This window comes from Chaetura pelagica, unplaced genomic scaffold (assembly GCF_000747805.2).
Source record: "Chaetura pelagica isolate M959 unplaced genomic scaffold, ChaPel_1.0 scaffold67, whole genome shotgun sequence".
NCBI lineage: Eukaryota > Metazoa > Chordata > Aves > Apodiformes > Apodidae > Chaetura > Chaetura pelagica.
The window spans coordinates 634,567-658,518 of record NW_009954107.1 but is presented as its reverse complement, the minus strand read 5'-3'; the positions used below and the strand labels follow the sequence as shown (position 1 = coordinate 658,518).

The following is a 23,952-nucleotide window of genomic DNA, read 5'->3' as shown; positions in this document are numbered from 1 at the left end:
AGAGCGGTTTGCAGGAGGCAATGAGGTAGGAATAGAAGTACAAAGCAAACAAAGCCCTTTGTTCCCCTCCACCCTTACTTTCTTGAAGTAAGGATCTAAAAGACTGTGTGAAACAATAGTGAGTAAAATGCTGTCAGGCATCTGGCTGTAAAGTTCATTGCATTCATCTGGATCTTACTACCAGTATCATGGAGTATTTGAATGCTACTTTAGCCACTTGGAAGCAGTGAACTCCAAATAGTTTTAGTATTAAATTCAAGGCCTGCTGTTTGCTGGAGTGCAATTTATATTGCCTTATTTACATGCATACTTTTCAGGTACACAAGGCTAATTTGTTCTTCAGCAAATTGAGATTATTATGGAAATGTCGGTGATTTGTATGCAATCCCTTGCTGAGTGTCAGCAGCACAATCTAAGCTGTTCAGATAGAAAAACTCTTAGGAGGACAAAGCTGTAGTGCTAAAATTGAGTGTCATCTGTTAAAACTTGAGTAAGAGCTAGGCTTGCTACATGTAAATATATCGAAGCCACCTGCTAGAAACCACTTTGGCTCTGTAGTGTTCCAAGAGTTCTGTACTTGTTGGGTCTGAAAATAAATATCATATTGCACTTCGTATCTTGCATATGGTATCATCAAGCGATTTGGTTCCAAGCTAAAAGGAGGCTTGAAAATGGTATCTCCTCTAGCAGCCTGAAAACACTAGGAATTTGAGGCTTTAAGAATGTTCTATAGCAGTTTTAGAAATCCAACATTTCGGTCAGAGACAATGTATGAAAAAAAAATACATAAATAGAATTTTCCTTTATTTTTAAAAGGCTTTTTAGAAATTCTCAGATGTAGTTTGCTGATAGCTGCAGCATAAAAACAATGTCATTCACTGTCACATACCTATTTCCATAGTTCTCAAGAAGTTTAATGTTCGTCTTGTCTGTCACTAAACTGAATAATAGCAGCAGAGTTCAAATAGTTACAGAAAAAATGGTAAGTTTTTCAAGCAGTGGAGAATCTGGCCTCATTATGAATACAACAGAAGGCAGCAATATGCATGTTACCTCAGAGGAAACAGTCAATTCAGCATTCCATTTGAGTTGAGCTGGAATTCTGTTTTGATTTTTTTTTTTAACTCATATAATTAGTATCTTGAGTCTCCTATTCTAAAAAGGGTCCTTCATGCATAACTGCCAGCTTTATGATTTTTTTTTTCTTTTTTTGAAGCTGTATTATGTTAGAAATTCTGCTTTTCTCTTTGTTTTATCCTGAAATTCATGTGGGAACAGTGCACAGGGAGAATGACTTTTTATAGCCCTCAGTGTTTTGGCTTCCAGTGTGTCTGCCCACTCAGTAAAGTAAATTATAGTGGGCAGCATATATGAAATGATACAGCTGAGACTGGCCAGTTTACAGAACGCCATTGGAAACCTTTTCTGCATGTGCCTTTCATCTCTAAAAGAGCCTGGATAGAAGAGGTACTGAAGCTCCTGGTCCTAAGATAAAACTGTGACAAAAGCTGGCAATAGATAGAAAATACTGTCTCATTTGTCCTGGGACAGCAGGTTAATGTTTGCCTGTTAACATTGTGCTTTTTCTACAGTTGTAGTTTTTCTGAGGTTTTACTGTTTGTAAGTACCACATAGAGTTTGGAAATCTAAATAAAGAGACTTGACCTTTGCATACCCTTTATATTGCTTTGATGCAAATTATTTCCTTTAAAAGCACATTGGTGTATAGTGATTGGTGTATATCATTTCCTACATATTGACTCTATTGGGAGTTTTTTAATGGATTCCTGTGGGTGCCAAGGCACATGCCCTGATACTGTGCATAGCAATACAGTGAGCACCATTAAGAGGCTCAGTGTTGTCTATAGTGACACATTAAATCACTCAATGAAAACACACATCTTCTGCTTGTATACTATTGAAAAAGACCTGAGAATTAAAAATATTCAGAGACAGCTACTCTTTGTATCTTTCAGTTTGCACAGAGGATTAAGTAAATTTTAGAAGGAGCCTTTAAAAATATTTCCCCATTCCTGTACAGAAATATTTTTTAGTTTATAGTTTCAAGACCAAAAGTCAATCAAATTTTTTATCCCAGAGAAAATGTTTAAAATGGAGATACTAAACACTTGAGAACACGGTGGCTTATAATGGAAGCAACAGCTCATCTTTAACTTTGGAAGGACAAGCAGTCTAAATTTAATTAAAGCCATGTTAAAATAGGACTGTCATTTGTATCACAGTAATTCTCCACCCCTCCAAGAAGTCCTGCTGCCATTTTGTGCCACACATTCTTATCTTGTGCAAATTAATAGATCATTTTATTTTCTGCAGGACATACGAAGACTTTTATAGCAAATCCTCCAGTATCAAAATGAACACAGGTATGCAACTTCTGTGAGATTCTTCTTTACTCTTATATGTTATTTAGTAAGCAGTGAAAGTCCCAAATTTATTCAAATTTTCATTAACAAATTGTACTTGAGTTGGTGCTGAACTCAAATTAAGCAAGACTATGTCTACTTATATGCATTTGTATTCCATATATAAAATATACATACATATTTTTCTATGTATGGATATATATGGATATGTGAAATATACGTGCATGTTTAGCCTACTGTCCTTCAGTATTAGGTTTTATTTGTATGTTTTATATAAAAATACATAGTATGGGGACATAACAGCTATGGAAAAGGAGTGTGAAAGCATGACATTTTCCTAAGAAAATGCACATGCTTTAAAAATGCTTTGTTTTCATTCTCTAATATCACTAAATTAAGGGGCCTAGTAAATACTATCCTGTATTATTACCACACTTGTTTAGTCAGATAAGGATAACTATTTTGTATTTACAGGGATTTGCATTTTCTCTCAAGTAAGTTGCTGTGGTGTGCATATTGACCAAATTAAGTATATTACACTATAGGAAGTAATCTTCATGATCTGTGAAAACATACTAATATTTGCTCCTGAATCACTGAAGTCAATATATAGTGCTGCTTTTTCTGCTGGAGATGGGATTAAGCCTCTCAAAAGCAGACTTGCAATCCTGGCCTTACTCATGTCAGGTGTAAATTTTCAGTTGCAGTCAACTTTTTGTACTCAGTAGGTGAACCGTCTGGTTTGCAGAGTAACCGTGGCACAAGGATAGATGTATCCATCCTTTCCAAACCGGGTGGTTTTATCATTTTCCATAGTGCTACACCATGACAACTTGAAATAAGCAAAATGTGTTATGTGGGACCTGAGGACCTGAGCTACTTTTGAAGACAGTTTGGGATTTTCAGCAGCATGTTCTAGATTGAATCGATTAGCTTTTCCATGGTATAGGTTGCCACTATCAAGACTACTGTATTAATCAGGCTTCCTGGCTGACAATAGCTGGAACTCAGTAAAACCAGTTATTGGACAGATTTTTTTAACACAAAGGCAAAATGTATTGGCTTGCTTGAGACTACTACACTGGTAAATATAATAAGCAAGAGAAACTAAATTTCTCCATTGAATTTGTCATTATTTTCCCAATGTTGTGGTTGTTCCTTATTTTACAGACAGTAATCAGGGTGGTGTGTTTTTCATTTATGGAAATCCTATTTGAAATTTGTCTTATCCTCTTGCATTTTTAGTGAAGATGTCTTTCCTAAACATGTCAGTCTGTGTAATTACAGTAGTATTGAAATACTGCTCACTTCATAGGTCTGTAATTTCAGAAGTAACTCAGTTAATCATGATACATTTTGCTATGATTACATTGTGCATTGCAATCATGCAAGTTAAAATCATGATAGATGTCATTTTACAACCCCTACTTTGAAAAATGTGGATAGAGTAGCAAATTGCCAGCTTATGCTACTACAGCTCTGAAAAATGACTTTGTTCTATGTTGTACTAAGATTTGTCATGTAAGCTAGAAATGCTCAAAAGAAATAGATGTAAAATTTAAGTATTCTATGTCGCTGAAATACTTCTGTTGGAGAGTGGGAATCTTCTGATCACACAGGAGTCTTGAAAACTAACTTAAAGCACCTGAAACACACCTAAAATCCTTTGCAGTTACCTAAGGAGATGATTATAAGATGAACTTTAATCTAATCTCCATTTAGCAAAAATGTTTTTCGTCTTGTGTATGCTTGATATTAAACGTGAATGTTACTATCTGCTCTAAAAGGAGGAGTTAACAAAAAAATGAAGGGAGTAGAAGTGAACATCTTGCACCTGTCTGTTGATAAAGCATCACTTCTCTGAGGAAGAAAGTGATGGAGATGGAAGCTGTTCTGCATGATGTTCTGGTCTAGCCTTTTTCTTCTTTCTTTTTCTTCTTTCTTTTTCTTCTTTCTTTTTCTTCTTTCTTTTTCTTCTTTCTTTTTCTTCTTTCTTTTTCTTCTTTCTTTTTCTTCTTTCTTTTTCCTCTTCTTTTTCCTCTTTCTGTTTCCATTTTTCCACTTTTCCCTTTTTCCTTTTTCAATTTTTAATTTTTCATCTTTTTCTTTACACTGGCTTGTCTTTGAACTTCAAATGAGTGCTGCAATTCTTTTATTATTTTTTTATATATATTTCACTGCTTTGTAACAGGAATTTGTGCATGACACAGTTGCAGATTATCAGATACTATTGATTTGCCAGTATTTTGTTTTTAAGATATGCATTTCATTACTTACTCCTGCAAATAAATGAGCAGTCTAGCTTGGTGCCAGTGACTGCTGAAGTGGCAGAGCTAGTGTATATGCAGCTTTAAAAAGGAAAAGTAAATTTACTGCTTGGGGTGAGCTCCTCTAATCCAGTGTTCCCTCTGGCTGCAGACTTGGCAGTATGTCTCAGCTAACCCTGAGGAAGATATTTTTGTCTACAGAGAAAATATTTTTAAGAGCTTTGGTTTTCAATACTCTACCATATATGGGAGGGATTTTTTAGCATTTGATGTTAATTCTGTACCACGTTAGGAAGGAATATTCAGCAGCATAAGGCAATGAAATATGTTTGCAAAAGCGAAGAAATAGACATAAGTTATAGGGGAGGTTTTCAGAAGTACCAGAGGTACTTTGCCTTATACTTCCTTTGGTTTTCAGACGCTGACATAATTTTTAAATAGTAGTCTAGTTGAATGTGTGACTCTTTAAACCCAGGCTAGGCAATCATCAACAGAATAATATTTCATCAACAAGTCTTCAAGTACTTTACAGATTTGATGAGCATTTTTAACTTGGTGAAATATTTTGAGAAACAAAGTCACGGGAAGCCTGAGCCACACATGAAGCTCACACAGGATAAATGTGCTTATTGTTCATGCTTCACATGTGCATGCATATCTGATGTTGGGGAAGAGGCAACTGCATTGCAAATAATGAATGGATACAAGTTAACATGCTGAAAACTTCTCCCTTCCGTAAATATTTTGGCTGAGTTTCATACAGATAATTCTGGATAAATTAATCTCATTATAAAACTATTAAACAAGTAGATGTTTGCAATGTTAAACATGTAGCACATAAAGAGCAGCGAAGAGGGAAAAAGTATGCACTTCTGGAAGACTGCTAATATTTTGTGTTGGATACAATTATTAATGGACATCATCACATGGACTAATCTCTTACATTTTGTCTGGCAGACAAGAATAGAAATTCTTGGGTCCCTGCAGAGTTCCTGAATAGATAGTGAAGCCGCTTTTAGATCACTAAAGCAAATCAGGTGGGCTTGAGTGTTTCAAGTGTTCAACAAAAATGTACATTTGCAATCATAATTTGTTGTAGTTTATCAGCATCAAGGAACTGAACAATAGTAGGTTCATCTGTGTAGTCAATGTTAGTTTATGTGATAAAAACTCACCTGCACACCCACAAAGGAGCTCAGAGAAACAGTGACAGGAGGACAATCCCAAATAATGGCCTGCCCTGTCAGGCTACTCACAGTCCCACCACAGGAGCCATCTAAAGCCCATCTCCCCAAGCCTGGAGGAGCACAGGGGCACAAGAGCAGGCAGAAACCCAGATTAAGGACTCCCAAGGAACAAAGGGAGGCACAAGGGCCTCCTTGTCTAGGCCTCTCCTAAGGCTGTCCCAGGAGAGAGCCTCAGATCTGGAGTCCAGGTATGAAATCTATCTAGGAGCAGAAAGTAGGGAGAGAACAGAGTCATGCAAGACCCAGAAGAAAGATTTTTTATTATTATTTTTTATTTTTCAAGGTACTGTCAGAAACGTGTCTCACCAGATAATCCTCACCTCCCCTTTCTCCTTTGTTTTCTGCAGCACCTGCTAAGGATGCTTATTTGTCTTTTCCTGATTTTACGCCAGTATGTCGGGCTTACAAAAGAATATCTAGGCACTAACCATACTGAGCTGGACTTGCATTTTAAACAGCTGTTTTAATTGTGAATTATTGCCCAACATTATATTCTATTATTGCCTGCAGACCTTAGCTGATTCAGGTCTCCTTTGCTTCAGTGTTAAAACAATACCTAGGAAGACAGAAATCTCAGTCCTCAAAAATCTGTGATGCCAAAACCATAGAGAATTGTTTATGTGTGTGTACATATTTGCATACATTTTGTTTTCATATATGCATAATTTTTGTATAGATGATTTCACATATCCTCATTTGTTCCCTCAGTAACAGCTATGCAATAATAACTGCTTATAGTTTGCAAGTAAATTGAGCAGATTATCAGTAATCCATCCTCCTTTACTGTTTTTCAATTCTGCATTGTCTATACAGGGCTTTTTGGTGTTATTTGACCTTCAAGAATCTGGGTGAATATAATTAGTATTTGCTGGAAATTTGATGGAGCTATGAAAAAGGAATACAAACTGTAATAAGCCTCTTCAACTGTGTAAGGCCATGCAGATTGGGAAGCAGTTTGAAAACTGCTTGTTTTGAGGCAGTATGCAGATTCTTCTGATCCTCATTCAGAAATTATTCCCTTGACCCAATGGGAGCCTGGCCTGCACAAAGATGGGAAGATGGAGTTCATTATTCATAAATACATGCTTGCCTACACATCTTATTTTATTAGAAATTTTGCACAACTCCATATGGTAAATTTGTGTGGTTATGTCTTAACTGAGGGCTAATTGACTCATTATTTTGTACAGATACTGAGAATGTTGTTGCAGGTATAGACTTTCATGTGGGCTTCTATAAATAAGGGTAAAAGTAGTATGCATATATGTGTATAGTCAGTTACAACATCTGTTTTAGCTATCTTGCATGAAGCTATGTCAACACATTGCTAGATAATGAGTCCACTAAGTACAAAATTCTGACTCATTTCAGTTACATTAAAATTCATTTAAAGCAGAATTTCTTGAAGTTAAAGTGACAAAATACTTGTAATCAGTTTTGTAATTTTCTTCCTTTTCTCCCACTTCAATTTCTCTATCCTGAAACTCAGGAAGGTAGCTCTTGAAAAAATACAAAACATCAGTGTTTGAATAAAAGTTGTGACAGTATAACTAAATTGTTTGCCTGTTAGCTTGTAGTAATCAAAGTGTGCTGTGAAAGTCTCCCTGTATTCAGATAAGAACATAACCTCAGTACCAACACATCATCAAATCTCCTTGGAATTACTTTTGGCGTATGCAGGGGAGGCAGGACTAGAAGAGCTGATTTTAATTACCATTCCTGTTCTATCCTTATGTAATTAAATCAAATGTGCATATTTGATAGCTATTGTCTTTGTTTCATGTGTACAACACCCATAATTAATTGTAGGTAATTTGTTGCTTTTGACTGTTGCTGACTGAAATAATCTGGCCTTTTGCCTTGAGACTTGGAATTGGCAATGAATCTTTGGACCCACTTACCTGGGGCAGTGCTTCTGATTTTTGCCAGTGTTAACAATTACTTAGTGCATGTCCTGCAAGGCCTGTGGCTAGAGGGCTCTGCTGGTTTCGGGGCATATTGAAATGAGCAAAGAAATACAAGGAGCTCACTTCTCTTGCAAACATGACTTAAAGATGTCTCTGTCACTCAAATTACTGGTGTCCTGGGAAATGCTTTCTACTAACAGGTTGCAGATCTTCCTTAAGTATAATTTTATAAAACTCCCTGTCATAGGACACAGATATAAAAACCAGTAGGGCCTCTCTCATAGTTGTGATTATTATTGACTTCAGAGGGGTCCTGTAAGAAATTTCAGTTGCTAAAATGCTAAATTGTAGGAAAGCTACCTTCTAATAATAAAAAAGTATAAAACAGAATGACAACTCCATGTGAGAAGCAGAGAGTGAGGAAACAAAGGAGTTATGCAAGATCCAGAAGAAAGGTTTTATCCATCCCAGGTTGTTCAGAGTAGTTTTAGATTTCTAGTTGTTCCTTCATCATGTTATTGAGTTCCAGGTATACATCTCTGAGATAGGAAAGAAGAGAGTAGAGTAAGAACAAGGATGTTCCACCAAAACAAAAAAAAATTATGCCATCCTTAGTAATTTTGTTTGGTGACTTTAAAGGATACAAAAGACCGAACAAAAGCACTTTGTTAGCTGATCAAACATAAGCTTAGTTTATGAATGGTGTCTTTCTAATGCATATAATGAAATTATTTTACAGTGCAGATTATTGATTAATACTACTCTGGAATGCTTAATTCTTCATCTTGATTTATTGTTTGTTTTCACTAATTCGCTGTAATTAAGCAGCCTTTCAGGTAACAGAATGTATATATTTCCCTAGTGGATTAAGTGTTAAATATTGCTTTCTTATTTTCTGTGAGGTTTCTTGTTGTTTAAAGCCTATGAAATTTTATGTGTTCTGCTAATCTACAAAACTTGCAAATTGACACATTCCTGCAGCAGTTCCCTAACTGCATGCCTCTTCTCATGTATGTTTAGCATATCTCACACTGTGGTACATTGCATGTGCTTGCTCCCTTTGTCTGGGGCTGCTGTCTGTATTGTTTTGTGCTTCCAGATAGCGGTGGGTGTGCTCGCAAACGTGCTGCAATGTCTGTCACATTAACAGCTGTGAAGAGAGTTCAGAGTTCTCCAAACCTATTGGCCTCAGGTATAACCACTAACCAGTGAGATCCTACTCCTGAATGGCTTTTCTGTAGTGTTGTGAATTCCTGCAATATTACTCTGCAAGGAGAAGGGTAACTGTATTTTCTGTTTTACTGACAGGTCTGTTACTTCTACAATGCTTTTTAAAAAGTAGCCTTAATTTCTCTCTACCTATGCTTAGTAGCCATTAATAAAAACACATTGAAGACTGAGGAAGAATCAGTTCATTATAAATTGATTTAGCCATTGATACATATTCTGGGTCTCATACACCCGAATTGTTTTCAAGATAACATAGCATGGAAAGTCAGTTTTGTTTATTGCAACTGGCTTTAAAGGGTGTTCTGAAAGGAAAAGAACCTTGTACAGTGTAAGATAATCCTCAGAAGACAGATTCATTTAAAAAAAAATTACAAGGCTTTCTTTCCTTAAAAATGTTTAAAACAATTAAAGCTTTCAGAATATTTATTAGACCAGCATAACTGCTTCTGAGCAAGACTCATGCCTAGTTTTGCAAAATTTGATATCAGCTGGTGAATTAAGTTATTTTAAGTATAAATCAGCAAAGAGCCTTGAGCAGTGTAGACCAATTTACACCAATCTGAACATGCAGTGTTCGCACCAAACAGGTGTAATACAGGAAGCTGAATAAAGAATGAGCCAGAAAATAATTGCAAAATAGTCTTTGTTTTGTAGATCTTTTCAATTATAAAACTGATCCCCAGGTAAAAGAACTGTTACATATTAGGAAGAAAATAAAAAATGAGGTTGCTACTCCATGTTATTGGGGTTACTGCGTGTATCTAAATTTAAGAAAACATTGTGTTCTTATTCCTTAGTAACACTTCTAACAAACTTTTATCATTTAAGTGCGCAGTACAAGCCTCTTAATGTATTGTTTTGTTGAATTTCAAATTAGTGATAAGGAAATCTATTAGTACTAGTTATTGCACATTCAAAATATGTATAATTTATTTAGAGATGCAGTAATTTTGGTTTCTTTATGAGAAAAAAACAAACAAACAAAAAAACCCCACTAACATACCTCCAAGTAATTACAAAAGAAAAACGCAACAGAATTTCAATTCTGTTCTCCGCTGGCAATATGTAGGTTTCAGTTTCCATGTTGTGCTTTGAAGTGATGAGGAAAGCATCACACATTCTGGTGTGAAAGGGGAGAGAAAATTCTGACAGAATCTGTAGGCATCTTTCTGGGTTTTTAATTAAACCTTCCCAGCTCATCTTAAAGGAACTGATTTTATATATATATATATAGATTTTAGATAGTAGTATATCACAGTATTTACGGGGGGTGGGGGAAACAAAAAGCACAGCAAAAGTTGTTTATTATTGGCTGTCTGAAATAGCAGTGATTAAATAACCATGACTCTTAGCACACTGTAAACTTCTGTAGAGCTTTAGCTATAAGCATTGCACAGTTACCTATTGTCTAACAATCTGAGGTGTGCTTAGGTAACAGGAGGAAATTAGTTAACTGAACAATAAAGATTCCTTGGTATTTTTCAGGTTGTGTCATGTCTTTATTTCTAACACAAATTAATTTTGGATGTTTCTTTTTCAGGGTCTGATTCTCAGTCTCCAGATTCAGGTAAGTAAAACACTATATTATTTATTCATCAGTGTAATACCATGTAAGTGGATCAATTATAACAATCTTCCATGTATTTTGTTCCATTGCTCCATACATCCACATTCCTTAAGGAAAGCATCACTGAAATTGTAATAATAATTGCAAGAGCTTAACACATCAAATTCAGGTCTGCTTTGAAAGCAGTATTTCCTATAACACAGTATATGTTGTCAGAAAATGAATTGTGTGGGAGAACACTTACTGCTGATTTGCCACCATTAGCCTCAGTAGCACTTGCTATTTCATTTTTATTCCTTTACTCAGGATTGCAAGTTCTGCCCACCCCCCTTAACAGCCTGCTCACGTAATGTATTACTTCTCCCAACCTCTTACAATATTTTGTCTTCAAATCTGTAACTTGCTGAGGCAGGATAGTATCTCCTTTTATGTTTGGACAATGTTTGAGGGCTTTTCACCTCACTCAAGTTGTCTTTCACGCTTGGAAATAAGCCTATTGGAACAACTAGTTGGGTATTGTGGTGAAACTGGGTGAAACTGCTATGACCAACTAACTTGAGGTGAGACAAGATGTTTCTTAAAGTCCAATGCAGCTTGAACTTGTGAAGTTCAAGAGCCTGATTCGTGAATGTACTTCAGCCTGCTATATAGAGGGGCCTGAAGATCCCCAAAGGATTCCCAAGGCTAAAATCCATAGTCTCTATGAATGTTGTGTGAAGGTATCAAACTGCTACCAGCAGTATTGTCAATGCTTGAGTTTTCTAAATTTTAAAGATAAATATTTTGTAAGGTGGTAGCTTTAGCCCTATTCTTATAACTTCCATGGTAATAACAGCAGCAATGTCCGTTCTGTAGTAGCTAATAATACAAATAAATTTGTATGGTTCTTTTTCCCTCACAAAAGCCTGGCGATCTTACAATGATGGAAGCAGAGAGACACTGAATGGAGATGCTGGCAGTTCATCTCTTACAGCAAAAGGGTTTAGGAGCGTGCGGCCCAATCTACAGGATAAAAAATCACCCACTCAGGTAAAACTGAACACACCAAGTTTCATGCTTTGGCATTTGTGTCTGGGTTATTCTTGGAGTGTAGTGTATATATAAGTGGGATACCTTTACGGAACATTGTTCTCACATCTTCCAGATAGTGCAAATCACTTGCTCATGTGGGTCGTTACAAACTGGTTTACTGCCCAGGTAAAGTACACTCCACAGAGGATGCATGCCTCCAGGTTAATTACCAGAAATTCCTTTCAATGAACAAGACAGCCAGCTAAATGAAAGTAGGTCATACAGAAATAAAAGCTTTCTAGGAGTGTTTTCAGACTTCAAAGAATATTTATTAGTGTTTTAAACATCAGTCATCAAAATATCTAAGGATAAAGGTTTATCAATTAAGGTAGATAATGTTCCTGCCTGTTTTGCAGAACAATATAATTTAAGCACACTAAAAAAAAACCTCACTTAACTTGGAAACATAATTGTCTGTCCAAGAAGCACAACATACCAACATCAATACTTTCTCTGTTACTATTTTAATTCAAAGGTTTAAGAGGCTCTGTGTATTTCGTATATGTGAGTTACCTGTGCATAATAGCTTGTTGTCTAAGATCATGGAGTACTATTTGGAAATTACTTGCACATGTGAACAATGTCACAGTAATAATTCTTATTTGGTGAAATAATTGTTCAGTTGTGTTTAAAAAAAATTATATTATGGGCTCCCTTCTGATCTTAGTTTACTCTGAGCAAATGGAACATTTGGGTCTCCAAACTTGAGCTGTACAGCCCTGCACAGCAAAAGGTGGTGGGAACCTGACAAATTAAATTGTCTATTGAATTGAGCAATGTTGAGATGTAGCCTCTTAAGTTGCTAGTTCCTTTATTAAAAGATAGAAGTCAAACTGAGTTATATCTCCTGCTAACATTTACTTTCTTTCTGTTTCTTCTTCAATGTTATTTTGCTGTGTGTGGATGCTTTTGGCAAATAAGGCACCTCTGCCACCCCCTAGGAAAGAAAGTTTTTGGAAAGCAAGAGTAACTAACCACAAGAACGAAATTAATCTTCAGGCAGTAACAGCTGACCCAGCTAAAAACCTTCCCACAGATACTGCCTATTGCACTCAAAAGAATTCTGTTCAGAAGACAATGTCTTCTCAAATATCTAACACTAGCGTGTTCTATGCACAACAAATCACTAAACCACTGACCTCAACCTCCAGTGCAGGCATGGTAGCTGGTATTAGTACTACTCTCCATCAAGGCCAAAGGCAACAGTCTCAAAAACGTAGGGTATCCACCCTGAAATTAACGCGGACACATGACCTGGCGAGTAGCATTCATTGCAATACACAGCAACAGCTCAAGCCTGTTGAAGTGCCAGAATTTCCACAAAGGCCTGTCTCACCTGCCTGTAACCCCGTGGCGGAGGTACACACAGCATCTCTTTCCATTCAGATAGCTCCTATGCCTGACAATAAAGCAGTGCCTGAAAAACAAGAACATCCACCTAGTATTTCTCCAGACACTTCAAAGATGTCTTCAAAGGATTTGGGACAAAAGTCTACAGTTCCTCCTTCTTCACAGGCTGCAGAATGCCATGTGGTATATTTAATTTTTCCATCTTTTACTTTAGATCATTTATAAATCACTTAATAACCCTCTGTTTAGTTATACTTACATTATCAAGGTTAGAACCTGTGTTTTCTGGGTAAAACTACCTGTCATATGGATCAGAAAAGAACTGAACAAAACCTGAAGTTTTTGGAAGGCTATTGAAAAAATATAATAATAATTAAAAAATTAACTCCACTAAGCTGGAAAGTAGACACTTTATGGAGTGCAAAAGCACAATGGGAAATTAGTGAACTGTAGGTAATGCATCTGCTTAAGTGGCTCCTCCTAGAGGGAGTTGCATTAAAGCATTATGCTGCCATAGCTGATGGAAGGATCAATTACAGTTAGAAAAGGCTTGGGTTGGGAGGGTTTCTAAATGCAGCTCTGGCAATTTGTTAGGGCCACCAAAAAATATGGGTTTTACTCGATGCTTTCTGCAAGGCTAGTCACTGGCTAGTAGCTGCTGTGTGTCTTGTGTAGCAATGCTTTTTAAATCAAATGGGTTGATGTAATATTTTGTCAACCACTTCTGCATAAAGCATCACAAGGCACTGAAATTTAAGACCCCTGTGTTTCTTCTATACCTATGCCTACTGAGATGAAAATTCTGTGTTAACTGTACTGATTTAATCTAGGAGAAATGGCAGTATCAAGCACACAGTATGGACCAGAGGAATCTGGGTTTATCGCCATTCAGAAAGTTACTGAGTCAAAATAAGTCTGGGAGCAATAAAGCAGCAGCAAATACATACTAGACAGAAGGAGAGCTCTGAATAAACCTTATAATTTCTACTCTGCTTTACCTTGTCTTGTTAAGATTTTTCTATTTTAAAAGTTAGTTATTCTAATACATCTACCAGTATGCCAGTTTATCTGAGACTGAAAGCCCTTCAGCTGGAGGTAGGGCTTGCTATAGGTCTCAACATATCTGCCTCAGAGCTTTGAACAAGGATCCATCCCACCATGGCATATTTTTGCTGAAATCAGTGGGGCTGCCCTGAAGTAAATATGGCACTATCTTGCAAACTTAAATTCTATTGACAGCCCTGTTGTCAACAGTAGTAATGCATCTGCTCTCTCACACTGTGGTTCTTTCAGAGCATCATATTCAACCAGTTCTTTACTCTGGAAGCCACAAGTATCCTTCTGAAGGACATTTGTCCTTCCCAAGATTAAAATCAAAACTGTCGTTTTAAACCCTCCTATTAGGCTACATAAAATTTAGAACATTTTGAGAAAAACAAATTGTTTTACCCTTGAGAAGAACCTGTTTGTTTTTCTAGTTATGTTTTTCAAGTAGGTAGAACTGGTCAGTCCAAGCAAGAGCCACAGTAAAGAAATCATGTCAGAAACAGTAATGAAGCCTGAGCAGGAGATTTATTCAGGAGCTTGCAAGCCTTTTAAGTATGAGCATCAAGAAATACAGTCAGTCAGTAGAACAACTGTAGGCACAGCCAATACAACTGATGCATCTATGTTTTCTTTTCGCTTAAAAATAGTTACTCAGCCTGTTAGCAATATGATGCATTATATATGCTCAGATAAATCAAAGTATCTCTCAAATGGAATGCAGTGTTTTGACAGCTAACAAGAATTAGTGGAAATACTTTTTTCTGATCCAGAATAATACTCAAATTCTTATCAAAATGACTAAAAATAATTTATCTTCTAGCTACTTTTTTTTAAGAATTTTAAAATTCAAACCATATTTTGAGATTTCTTTTCATTTTAGAATCTGTTTTTGTTTCACCATGAGCTGACAAAAGTTGGAAAAGTAGCTGTGACTTGTTTGTCAATTCCACATTTATTTTGCTGCCTTCTCCTTGGTTTCAGTGTGTGGGAAGAATGATCAGAAATTTGGCAACTGAGTTTCTTTGAATAAAATGATAAAAACTTCAGCTGATCACAGGGCTTATTAAGGAATGTAGCCAGCTTTTCAAATTGCATCTACTTATTCATCTCTTGCCTGTAAAATTCAGCTGACATCCTCCCTGATGTTCAACTTTGAAATAAATTCTAAACAGTAGTATGAAGAGGTGTATCTGATGTCACAATTGAGTCATGGAGCCAGTTGGTTTTCCTCGCTCTGTGTTAAAATGCCTAGAAATAGAGTACAAAATAGCATGTGAGATGGTGTAAAACTCTGTATCATGTGAGGTCACAAACCTGAGGTGCCACGAGCTACAATTAGAAATAAAGGCTACAGCTGTATGTCTAAAAATATTTCTTTTCTGGCTCAGATCTCAGGTGGAAATCTTGGAAGTGTTCTAACTAATGCCAAAATTACGATCCCCTTTAGCACAGTATTTCATGGCATTTCCAAAGTTCACAATTTCTCTCACATAGACAAACTAACTTGCAGTATGCTGTGCATGATGATGGTATTTTCATTTTTTTTAAATTTGAAAGCTCTAGAGAACTTTGTGCACTAGTTAAAAGACATTTGTACGTGCAGATCATATGTTGTTATGCCGTATCCTCTTGGGATGCTTTCAGACAGTAGATTACGCCCACAAACAATGTTAAAAGCTGCCACAGAAACTATCAAAAACCAGATACATGTAGAAAGGTGCTGTAAAACAAACAACACTCCCCCTGCATCTGTGTTTATTTGCAATGAGGAGGATGAGGTAAGATTGGCTAATCATCACTTCTTAAGAGGTGGCGAGTGAGAAATACTGTGCATGTGTAGTTATCTGTGTGTGTAGGGGACATGCACAACTATAGTATGTCACAAAGTATGGGAAAATACAGCGGAGAGCTTGTACAGTCCAAGTTCAAGCACAACAATTTTGCTGTTTTTTTTTTAATGTAGCTTGTTATGTTTATGTTCCTATTTGCCCTTCATTTCAGAGTTTATACGCTAAAACTTTAGGAGCAAGCAGAAGTGTAGTATGACTCACCAAGTGACATATTGTAAACACTCCCACTCAGAGAAGGGTTAAAGCCCTTACAAGTATATGAAAAGAGAAACATTCAAGTTACTCATATGAGGTTGTCTGGGGTTTTTTACATTATTAGTCTCAAGAGATGGCTGCTGCTCTGTGTCATACTGTAGATATGGGTGAAATCTGAAAATTGTCTTGTTGGTTTGAATTTCATTAAAGAGTGAGCATTTGGTTTGGTAATGGTGTCCTGGAGGAATAAAATCTGCTAGAAAAGAAAGTGTTTATTTTTCCAGCCTTATAGCTGCAGGTAGTATATCAAGAAAAATGAGCCTGAAATTTAAAAAAATATTTCTTTTTTGATGTATCTAATTACTGGTTGTTAAGTATCGACAATACATTATGTGATGTAGAAGAAGACAGATTTCAATGTTTTCAGGCCAGACAGCAAGCAAAGAAAATCAAGGATGTAATTTTAATTTCAAGTTCTGTATCACTGGTGTGATTTTGCACAAGAGCTGAATTCTTTTATTTTAGAATAAGAGGGGTAGGTATTAAAAAGCAATGTAGGAATATAATTTGCAGCATGAGTTTGGAGATTCTGTCATTGCTTTTAACAATTAAAAATAGAGGTATTTTTACCCATTTATGCAAACGTATGGGTGTAGTTTTATTCTTGATTACTAAACTCTGCTGTGTATTAACAAAATGAGTTTATACACTTAACTCTGCATCTTTTTAACTGTGTCTTGACTGTTGAAGCAAGGCCAGCACTTTGGTGTCATTGGTAATCTCACACCACTCCCTACAGATTCTGCATTAAAATGATAGGTGACTGATTTTGAAACCCATACTAGGGTCACCAATCTACTTCATGTAAATTGGGTAGCAAGTGTTCTTCCGACCTGGTGTTTTGCTCTTTGATGGAAGGTGGTCATTTCTAAGGACCAGCAGAAAGCTGCGCTTGATGCCTTCAGATCACTTCAAGACTGTGATGACATTTGTATCTCTCTCTCAAGCGTTGCTCCACAATCAAGATAATTATGTAGTCTAACTAGTTTTTTCATCATTCAAATTGATTAAGTACTTGTTTGGCATTTAATCTGCCTGATTTCTGCTAGCATTTCTTGTGCTGTAACAATAAAAAACCTAATCTGAAGCACACTGAATAGAACTGGTATTAAAACTTCTGGAATGCATTCAGCTTTTTCTTTCTTGTATTTTTCATTATGGTGAAAAATACAGATTAGTTGTAGCCAAGTCTATCTGTTAATTGTTTACCAAAACTCCATGTTTTTTAAGTGGTGTAATCAGTTCTTAAAAATTATGTTAAATCACCATTTCAAGAGTGATGGTTTTACCTATGACAGGATTCTAGAACCAGGCAAAATACTGAATTTTTACTCTACAAAGCTGAGAAACCTCATGCTGGGAATCAGTACCTAGAATAGCTGCATTCCTTCTACCCACATTATAAGATAATAGATTTGTATCCTTTTAAGAATTTGGCTTGATGAAATCAGCTATTATTTACCAAGCACAATTAATTTCATTCTTTAAGAACTCAATTTCACTAGCTCTCTGGATGCACCCTGAATATCTGTTCTTATGTTGTCCATCCCTTTTCTTCCCAAGCATGCAGGCAATTTTCTTGGTTTGAAAGCCAGAAGGCTTGCTATGTTTCTCAAGTCTCCAAAATTTCCTTTTATTTTAACACTTTAGTGATTAATTTACATATTTTGGCTCAGTCATATGTAACTTTTCTTCTGGGGATACTGAGAGGATATCTGGTGTCAAGAACCTCAGTTTCATATTGCCTCTGCCTAATAATTGCACTATGATCTCCTGGTTCATAGATTTTGCTGGAGATCTTGAATTAGGATGAATGATGAAATGCATTATTATTGTGGTTCTCTTTTCCCTTTATGAACCTGTGAGGTAAAATTACTGTTTCTTATTTGCGGACATAAATGCACCCACTTTAAATCCCTGATATACTGTGCTGTATAACCGTTTCACATCTGGATCACTGCCTTTCCTGATTTTTTTTAGTAGTATTCTATTGTTCATTTGAAGTTTCCATTGGAAAATTATTTCTCTCTAAAACTTATATCTCCTTTTACAGTGATACACTCAATTATTTATCTTTTGATTGAGAAGTAACTGTTCAGGTTTACTCTATGGGAAGATTTTATTATTTATTTTTCAACTGTAGATTTGAAATATTGCTGTGAATAAGATTTAGATTTTAAGCTGTTTGACTGAGCTTCATCACTGTATCAACTGCAGATTTTAACAACAAATTCTGGCTATTTTTGTGTACCCCAGAGGTCCAGTAATGCCAAAGAGATCTTTTAAACCATTTGGAACAAGTGGTTCACGTGCTTAAGAGCCTTTTCTGAAATGCTTATTCATAGGGCTGGTCCCACTGACCTCCATAAGGTTATTTGTCTAAATTCTAGTTGATCTCAGCAAGAATTATCGAACTGGACCCCCAGTGACCTCTCCTAAGTAGCACAATCTGGGTTGTGCTCGAAGGCTTCTGCAAGGGCTTTAGAAGATATTTTCAGGTTTTGGATTAAAATGCCAAAATGGTATTTTAATCTGATGGTTTAAAACATTTTCTGAATTATTTGAGTTAAAGACATCTGCTTATTCTGAACACAGGGTAGAGCCATAATATTTTGGTGACAATGTGGTATCTGTGAGTAAATGTTGTTTTTTTAAAATAATAATTGCTGCATATTTTTACATAAATTTAAAATCTCTAACACTTTCCATGCAGCTATTCCAGAGTTCCTCATCCCTATCAAAAGAGAAACCATTAGTGCTGAAGTAGGCAGCAATTTGACATACTTCAGGAACAGACTGAAAGCTTATGGTTAATAGGCAGTATAGAAGGATTTGCACAGCTGTTTAACAAATTTTGGATGCCAACATGCTTTTCACATAACTTCAATTCAAAAAGAAGGTGCAGATGCAAAAAGCCAATTTCAGGACATGTTTAAACCCAGTGTCCTGTGTCTGATTTGAAAGAAAATAAAATAAAGCTCATACACTGTATGGCAGTTTTCAGAAGCACTCATGAGGGCATTCCCTTATACTTTAAAGGAATTATGCCAGAGCCAAACAAGTAGTATGTCTTGTTTCAGTAAAAACTCATCCCTGTCCTGTTCTTGTGCTCCCAGTCTTCGTTGTTCCTCAGATTTATACCAGTTACCATAACAATCCTTGTGTCTTCTAATGTTGAGAAAACTCCTATGAATACACCTTATCCAGCAGGCTGACAGGGTGCTTCCAGGGTGCTTGGAAACTCTAAGATCACGCAGACATTTTCATTAGAGAGGCAGTGGAGAAGATGTATCCCATTACAAGAGGCAAAGAAGTCCAGAGTTGTGCTTGCAGATCATATGATCATTCAATATTAGTGTTTCCATTTAGCTTGCAGTCCTGCCCATCTGTACATTACAATTACTTTCAAAATTATGCCAGCCCTTCAACAGAAAAGAGAGCAACATTTAGAAAGATTGGACTTACAGCTCCTTTTTTTTTGTTTACAAATAGAATTAAGATTACATTATCTAGCCTCATATTTATGTAGAGTATGAAATAGTGTGAACCTTCTCAATGCACAACTGAGAACACAATGTATGCAGTACATTATGAATATTCATCCCCAGCACACTATGGTTTCTGGCATTGCTTCCACTAGTATTTGATGCATTAATTTCTTTCATGTTTTCCTACTTTAATATAGAGTGTGGTTGATTTATTTCCTAATCCATGTGACTGTGAACTTCCTCGGGCTGCTGAAAAACTTACGCTTTTGTAATTCTCCTACACACAGCAAGAGGCAAAAAGAAAAGTTATTTATTCATTTGGTAATCTGTTTCTTTTCTTATTTTTTTTTTCCTCAAATCTCAGCTTGGAAACCAGAAAGTAACTGCCCCTGTGATGGAGGTAAATGCTTCACAGACACACAGACAAACAGCAACAGAAGCTTCTCCACTGCCTCTTCCTCCTCCTGTGGTACCAGTTAACAGAACCTCTTTCTCACCAGACAGTGGCACCCATCTAGTACCATTTTCTTTGCCAACGCTTGATGATTTTTTGCCTTCACGCTTTTATAAGACCCCAGCCCTCTCACAGTTTTCATATAAATGCCCATACCTAGCTTCTGAAAGTATTATCCACAGGAACGAAACAGCCTCTGTAAGCACAGATTCTGCCATGAGTGAGTGTTCCTCCCGCACAGTGAGTGAGTCCTCCACAGCCATTCTAGATGAGCTGCAGACTTGTAGCTATGATACTACTGACTGCTCTGAAACACCTTCCCCAACCTTGAGCCAGATGTCTGCTGTGTCAGATGGCACCACCTTAACCAGCACTGCTGCCACTTCTCATGTAATTATGCTTCCTTTTTTCCTCCTCCATTTTGTTCACACAGGTTGTCAAAGGAGAAAAGAATTCAAATACGTCTGTTGTCCCAGTACACAGACAAGTACTCCATTAGTAGGTTACTTGTGTTCACAGTCTGACAATATGGTTTGCAACAGTTGTTTAAAAAAAAAAATAAACAATCATTGGCATAGCAGATTTGGTAATGGGAAACTTGTACTAAGTTGTTGCACAGTTGTGTGGTCAGCTAAGGTGTATCAAACACTTTGCTTAAAATAAATTAAAATCACTCCAACAAATATCTGTTCCAAATGCGTTAAAAGAGGTCTGTAGAGACTGAAGAGATTTGTTAAAAATTTTGTTAGCAATGTCCAGGTTTGTGGAGTTTGTAGACTTTGGGCTATCACCAAGTTTCATTCATACTGAGGTGCAAATTTCAACGAGGTAACTTGTAAATTAGTTGTAAAAAATGGCAATATTGGCAATATTTAACACAGTTTTTCCCCCCAGCCTGACTGCTGACTGCATGAAACTGTCTTTTTCTCCCCCAACTAACCTTTTCCTCTCCTAAAGATCATTTCTTACAGGAATGAACTTCAGAAATAATCTAGTACCCAACTGTTCTGTTACTTTTCTCTCGGTTAAGTCAAAAGAAAAAAAAAAGCATGCAGTTAGTAATTTTATATGTACATTCACTTTTCTGTACCTTAGTACACTCATATATGGGTAGAAAGAAGGTATGGAATTTGGGTCAAACTCAGATCACGTCTTTTTTTCTTTTGAGATTATCTGCATGATTAAAATTAGTCTGAACAAAGCCTTCATTTAGGTTGAGCTATTTGTTGCTGAACTACAAAACAGAGTGATGTTCTGAGACCAGAGTTTTACTGGGTCACCACAGTGTTCAAACTTTGAACACATACTTCTGCATACTATGATTTTCAAGTCTGAAAACAACATTATATATATTTTTTAAGTGTCATGTATATTTTATTGAAGTATTTCAAGCCCAAACTTGCACATAGACACATGGAAAGCCAAAAATCTCTTGTCAGTGTTCTGGATGCTGTTAAAAAAATAATATTGATAACAGAAATGTAAAAGGTGTCATTCCTAACTGTTGTAACACAACTCTGAAAGCTTTTTGTGTGTGTGTGTGAATCTGCATACAACCCAGTAGCTGTAACCAAATACAGCATAATCAATATAGATTGGTATGTGTAAAGAAGGCACAATCACTATATATCCATTTACTAGCTATGGGAACCATGAAACATTTATATTTTCTTCTAACCTAGTTGTAAAATAAGCAGCTAAGAGTATTTATTTTCTTTGACCACCGTTATTGTAAACTACTCTTTTATATCTTTGTTTTAAACTACCTTTTTTTGGGTAGCCTTCTTGTAGAGGAATATGTTATGGTCAGGTTTGTCGACCATTGTCTCTTTCAGACATGGCAGGGATGATCAAAACTGGTGATCACCATTAATGGACAAACAGAAAGGATTAGTTTACCAGCAAAGGATAAAAATCCCCAAACAGTCCTAAGGGCCCCACAGAAATAGAACTGCTGACAAGACCCATCACTGCAGTGTAGGAAACTCTTCATCTTCCATCCTCTGCAGGGAGGGCCAGATGACTGCAAATGTATCTGTGAAATGAGAAAATTATGAGGAAGCTGGTGGCACACACACATGTGGTGCTATAATAACTCCATTTCTGTAATTATGTCCACATTGGAGATGTTTGTGTATTCTTGAGGTCGTTAATGAGAGCATAGGGAAAAAGGTTTTACAGCCAATCCTCTGAGTAGGAGAAAGAGCAAGAGGAAGAGCTGAACCAACAAAACTATAAAATACTGTAGGCAAAAGGCAGAGCTAAACATAAAACTGTGGTTAATTGGCCACAATTTTAGTCACAAGTTACAGTGTCTTTGAAAACCTGAAATATGAGAATGTAATTCTTATTTGGACTTAAGCTTAGAATTGGAGGTAAAATCAGAGAACAACTGGTTTGGAAAACTATTTTTTTTTCATTATATTCCAATTATGAACATTTCCCTTATAAAGTAAATTCCTTAGTTCTTTTTGTTTGTATAGTTTTAAATGGTGGAATCTAATGGAAACTTGGAAGTACACATTAGATTTTGTCTTTTCCCAAGTTCCAGGGATGTCTAAGCTAAAAGAATTTATCCTCAGTTTTTCAGCCTAATCCCAGTGTCTTGAAGCCAGGGGTGTGCTGTGCAGTTTTGTTGCACAAAACTGCTCAGACATCTTCTTTCCCTGTGTTGCCTGCCCCAGCAGAAAGTTAGAAAGGAGCTCTAGTCCCAGAGAGATGCTTTTATCTGCTTTGATTCAGAAGTCCGGAGAGCTGCTCTTTCTGATGCTCAGGTAAATTAAAGGAAGTTTAAACCTGCTACCTTGGAAGAATCTTTGATTACCTAGCCGCAGAAGTAGGTGGCTGTGCTAGAAGTGGAGCACAGATAAAGTATACTGGAGAAAAAAATAAATGGCAGACCCTCAGGAAATGGATAGCATGAAAGAGATGAGGATTATCTTCCTGGTAATTTGGGAAATATGTGCATTTTGATGAAACAGTTATTTTCTGTATCATTTTCCCACAAAGAAAATTACCAAGGAGAGATTTCTAATTCACAAATAAGCATTCTAAAGCTTTCACTTCCTTGTGCAAACTGGGAAAAAACTCTGTCACCTCTAGTTCAGATTGAAATAATAGCTCCCAAATTATTTGAAGTGCAGGAAAGGTCTTTGGAACTTGAAACTTTGAAAAACTATCTTTTATAACTCACCAAAAAAGGTGCATCAGACAAATAAATGCAATAGCCACCTTCATACCTCTTGAAATGCTATCTTTGAGCTCATGTAGCTTTTGTATTCTTGCAGCTCCAAATTCTTTTGGAGAGGAGGAAGGTGTGAGAAAAGCCAACTTAGTTTACATTTTGGTTCTTGACTTTATTAAGAGAGGAAACATTTAAACACAAAATTTTTAATGGTGACATCACCACAATACAAAGTTTTCAGTTCTCAATGTACGGCCTCCTTAAAATAAGAAACTCCTGAATGCACGTAGGAGTTCACCTGATGTCTGCATAGGAGCTAGAATTTGTTTTGCTCTCTTAGTTATCAAAGGCTGAAACATTAAAAATTTCAAACCAACTCAGTAATCTCCAAAATACCAATGTGTACAAAAGGTCATGAACCATTTCATTTTAAATGTAAAACTAGTATTTCTTTTAATATGTTTGGGTTGGTTTTTTTACTTATGCTTTGCCTCAGATAGTCTCCTGTTTTTACATTTATAGCATGTTTTAATTCCTCTCTTTTGTTATATAAAATTGAGCAATTTGCAGCACTTCCAATTGTGGTCAGATTTGAAGAAGTATTCTGCATTAAAGGAGATGTTACAGACAGCTTCCCTCCTTTTCCTGCTG

General features: G+C 36.4%; 1 protein-coding gene across 4 annotated transcripts in view; it reads left to right on the top strand.

Annotated features, from left to right (window-relative positions):
* The first annotated feature begins 2,374 nt into the window (after window positions 1–2,374).
* SORBS2 (sorbin and SH3 domain containing 2) overlaps window positions 2,375–23,952 on the top strand; it is a 79,208-nt gene continuing 57,630 nt past the window's right edge. For 2 of the 4 annotated variants that reach the window (XM_010002464.1, XM_010002466.1), the window contains exons 1-3: window positions 8,937–8,997; window positions 10,576–10,602; window positions 11,507–11,631. In XM_010002464.1, coding sequence (XP_010000766.1) covers window positions 8,937–8,997; window positions 10,576–10,602; window positions 11,507–11,631 — 213 coding nt within the window. Of the gene's footprint in view, window positions 2,385–8,936; window positions 8,998–10,575; window positions 10,603–11,506; window positions 11,632–23,952 lie in introns of those variants that run through there. The other 2 variants (XM_010002462.1, XM_010002463.1) reach the window with 2 other exon arrangements.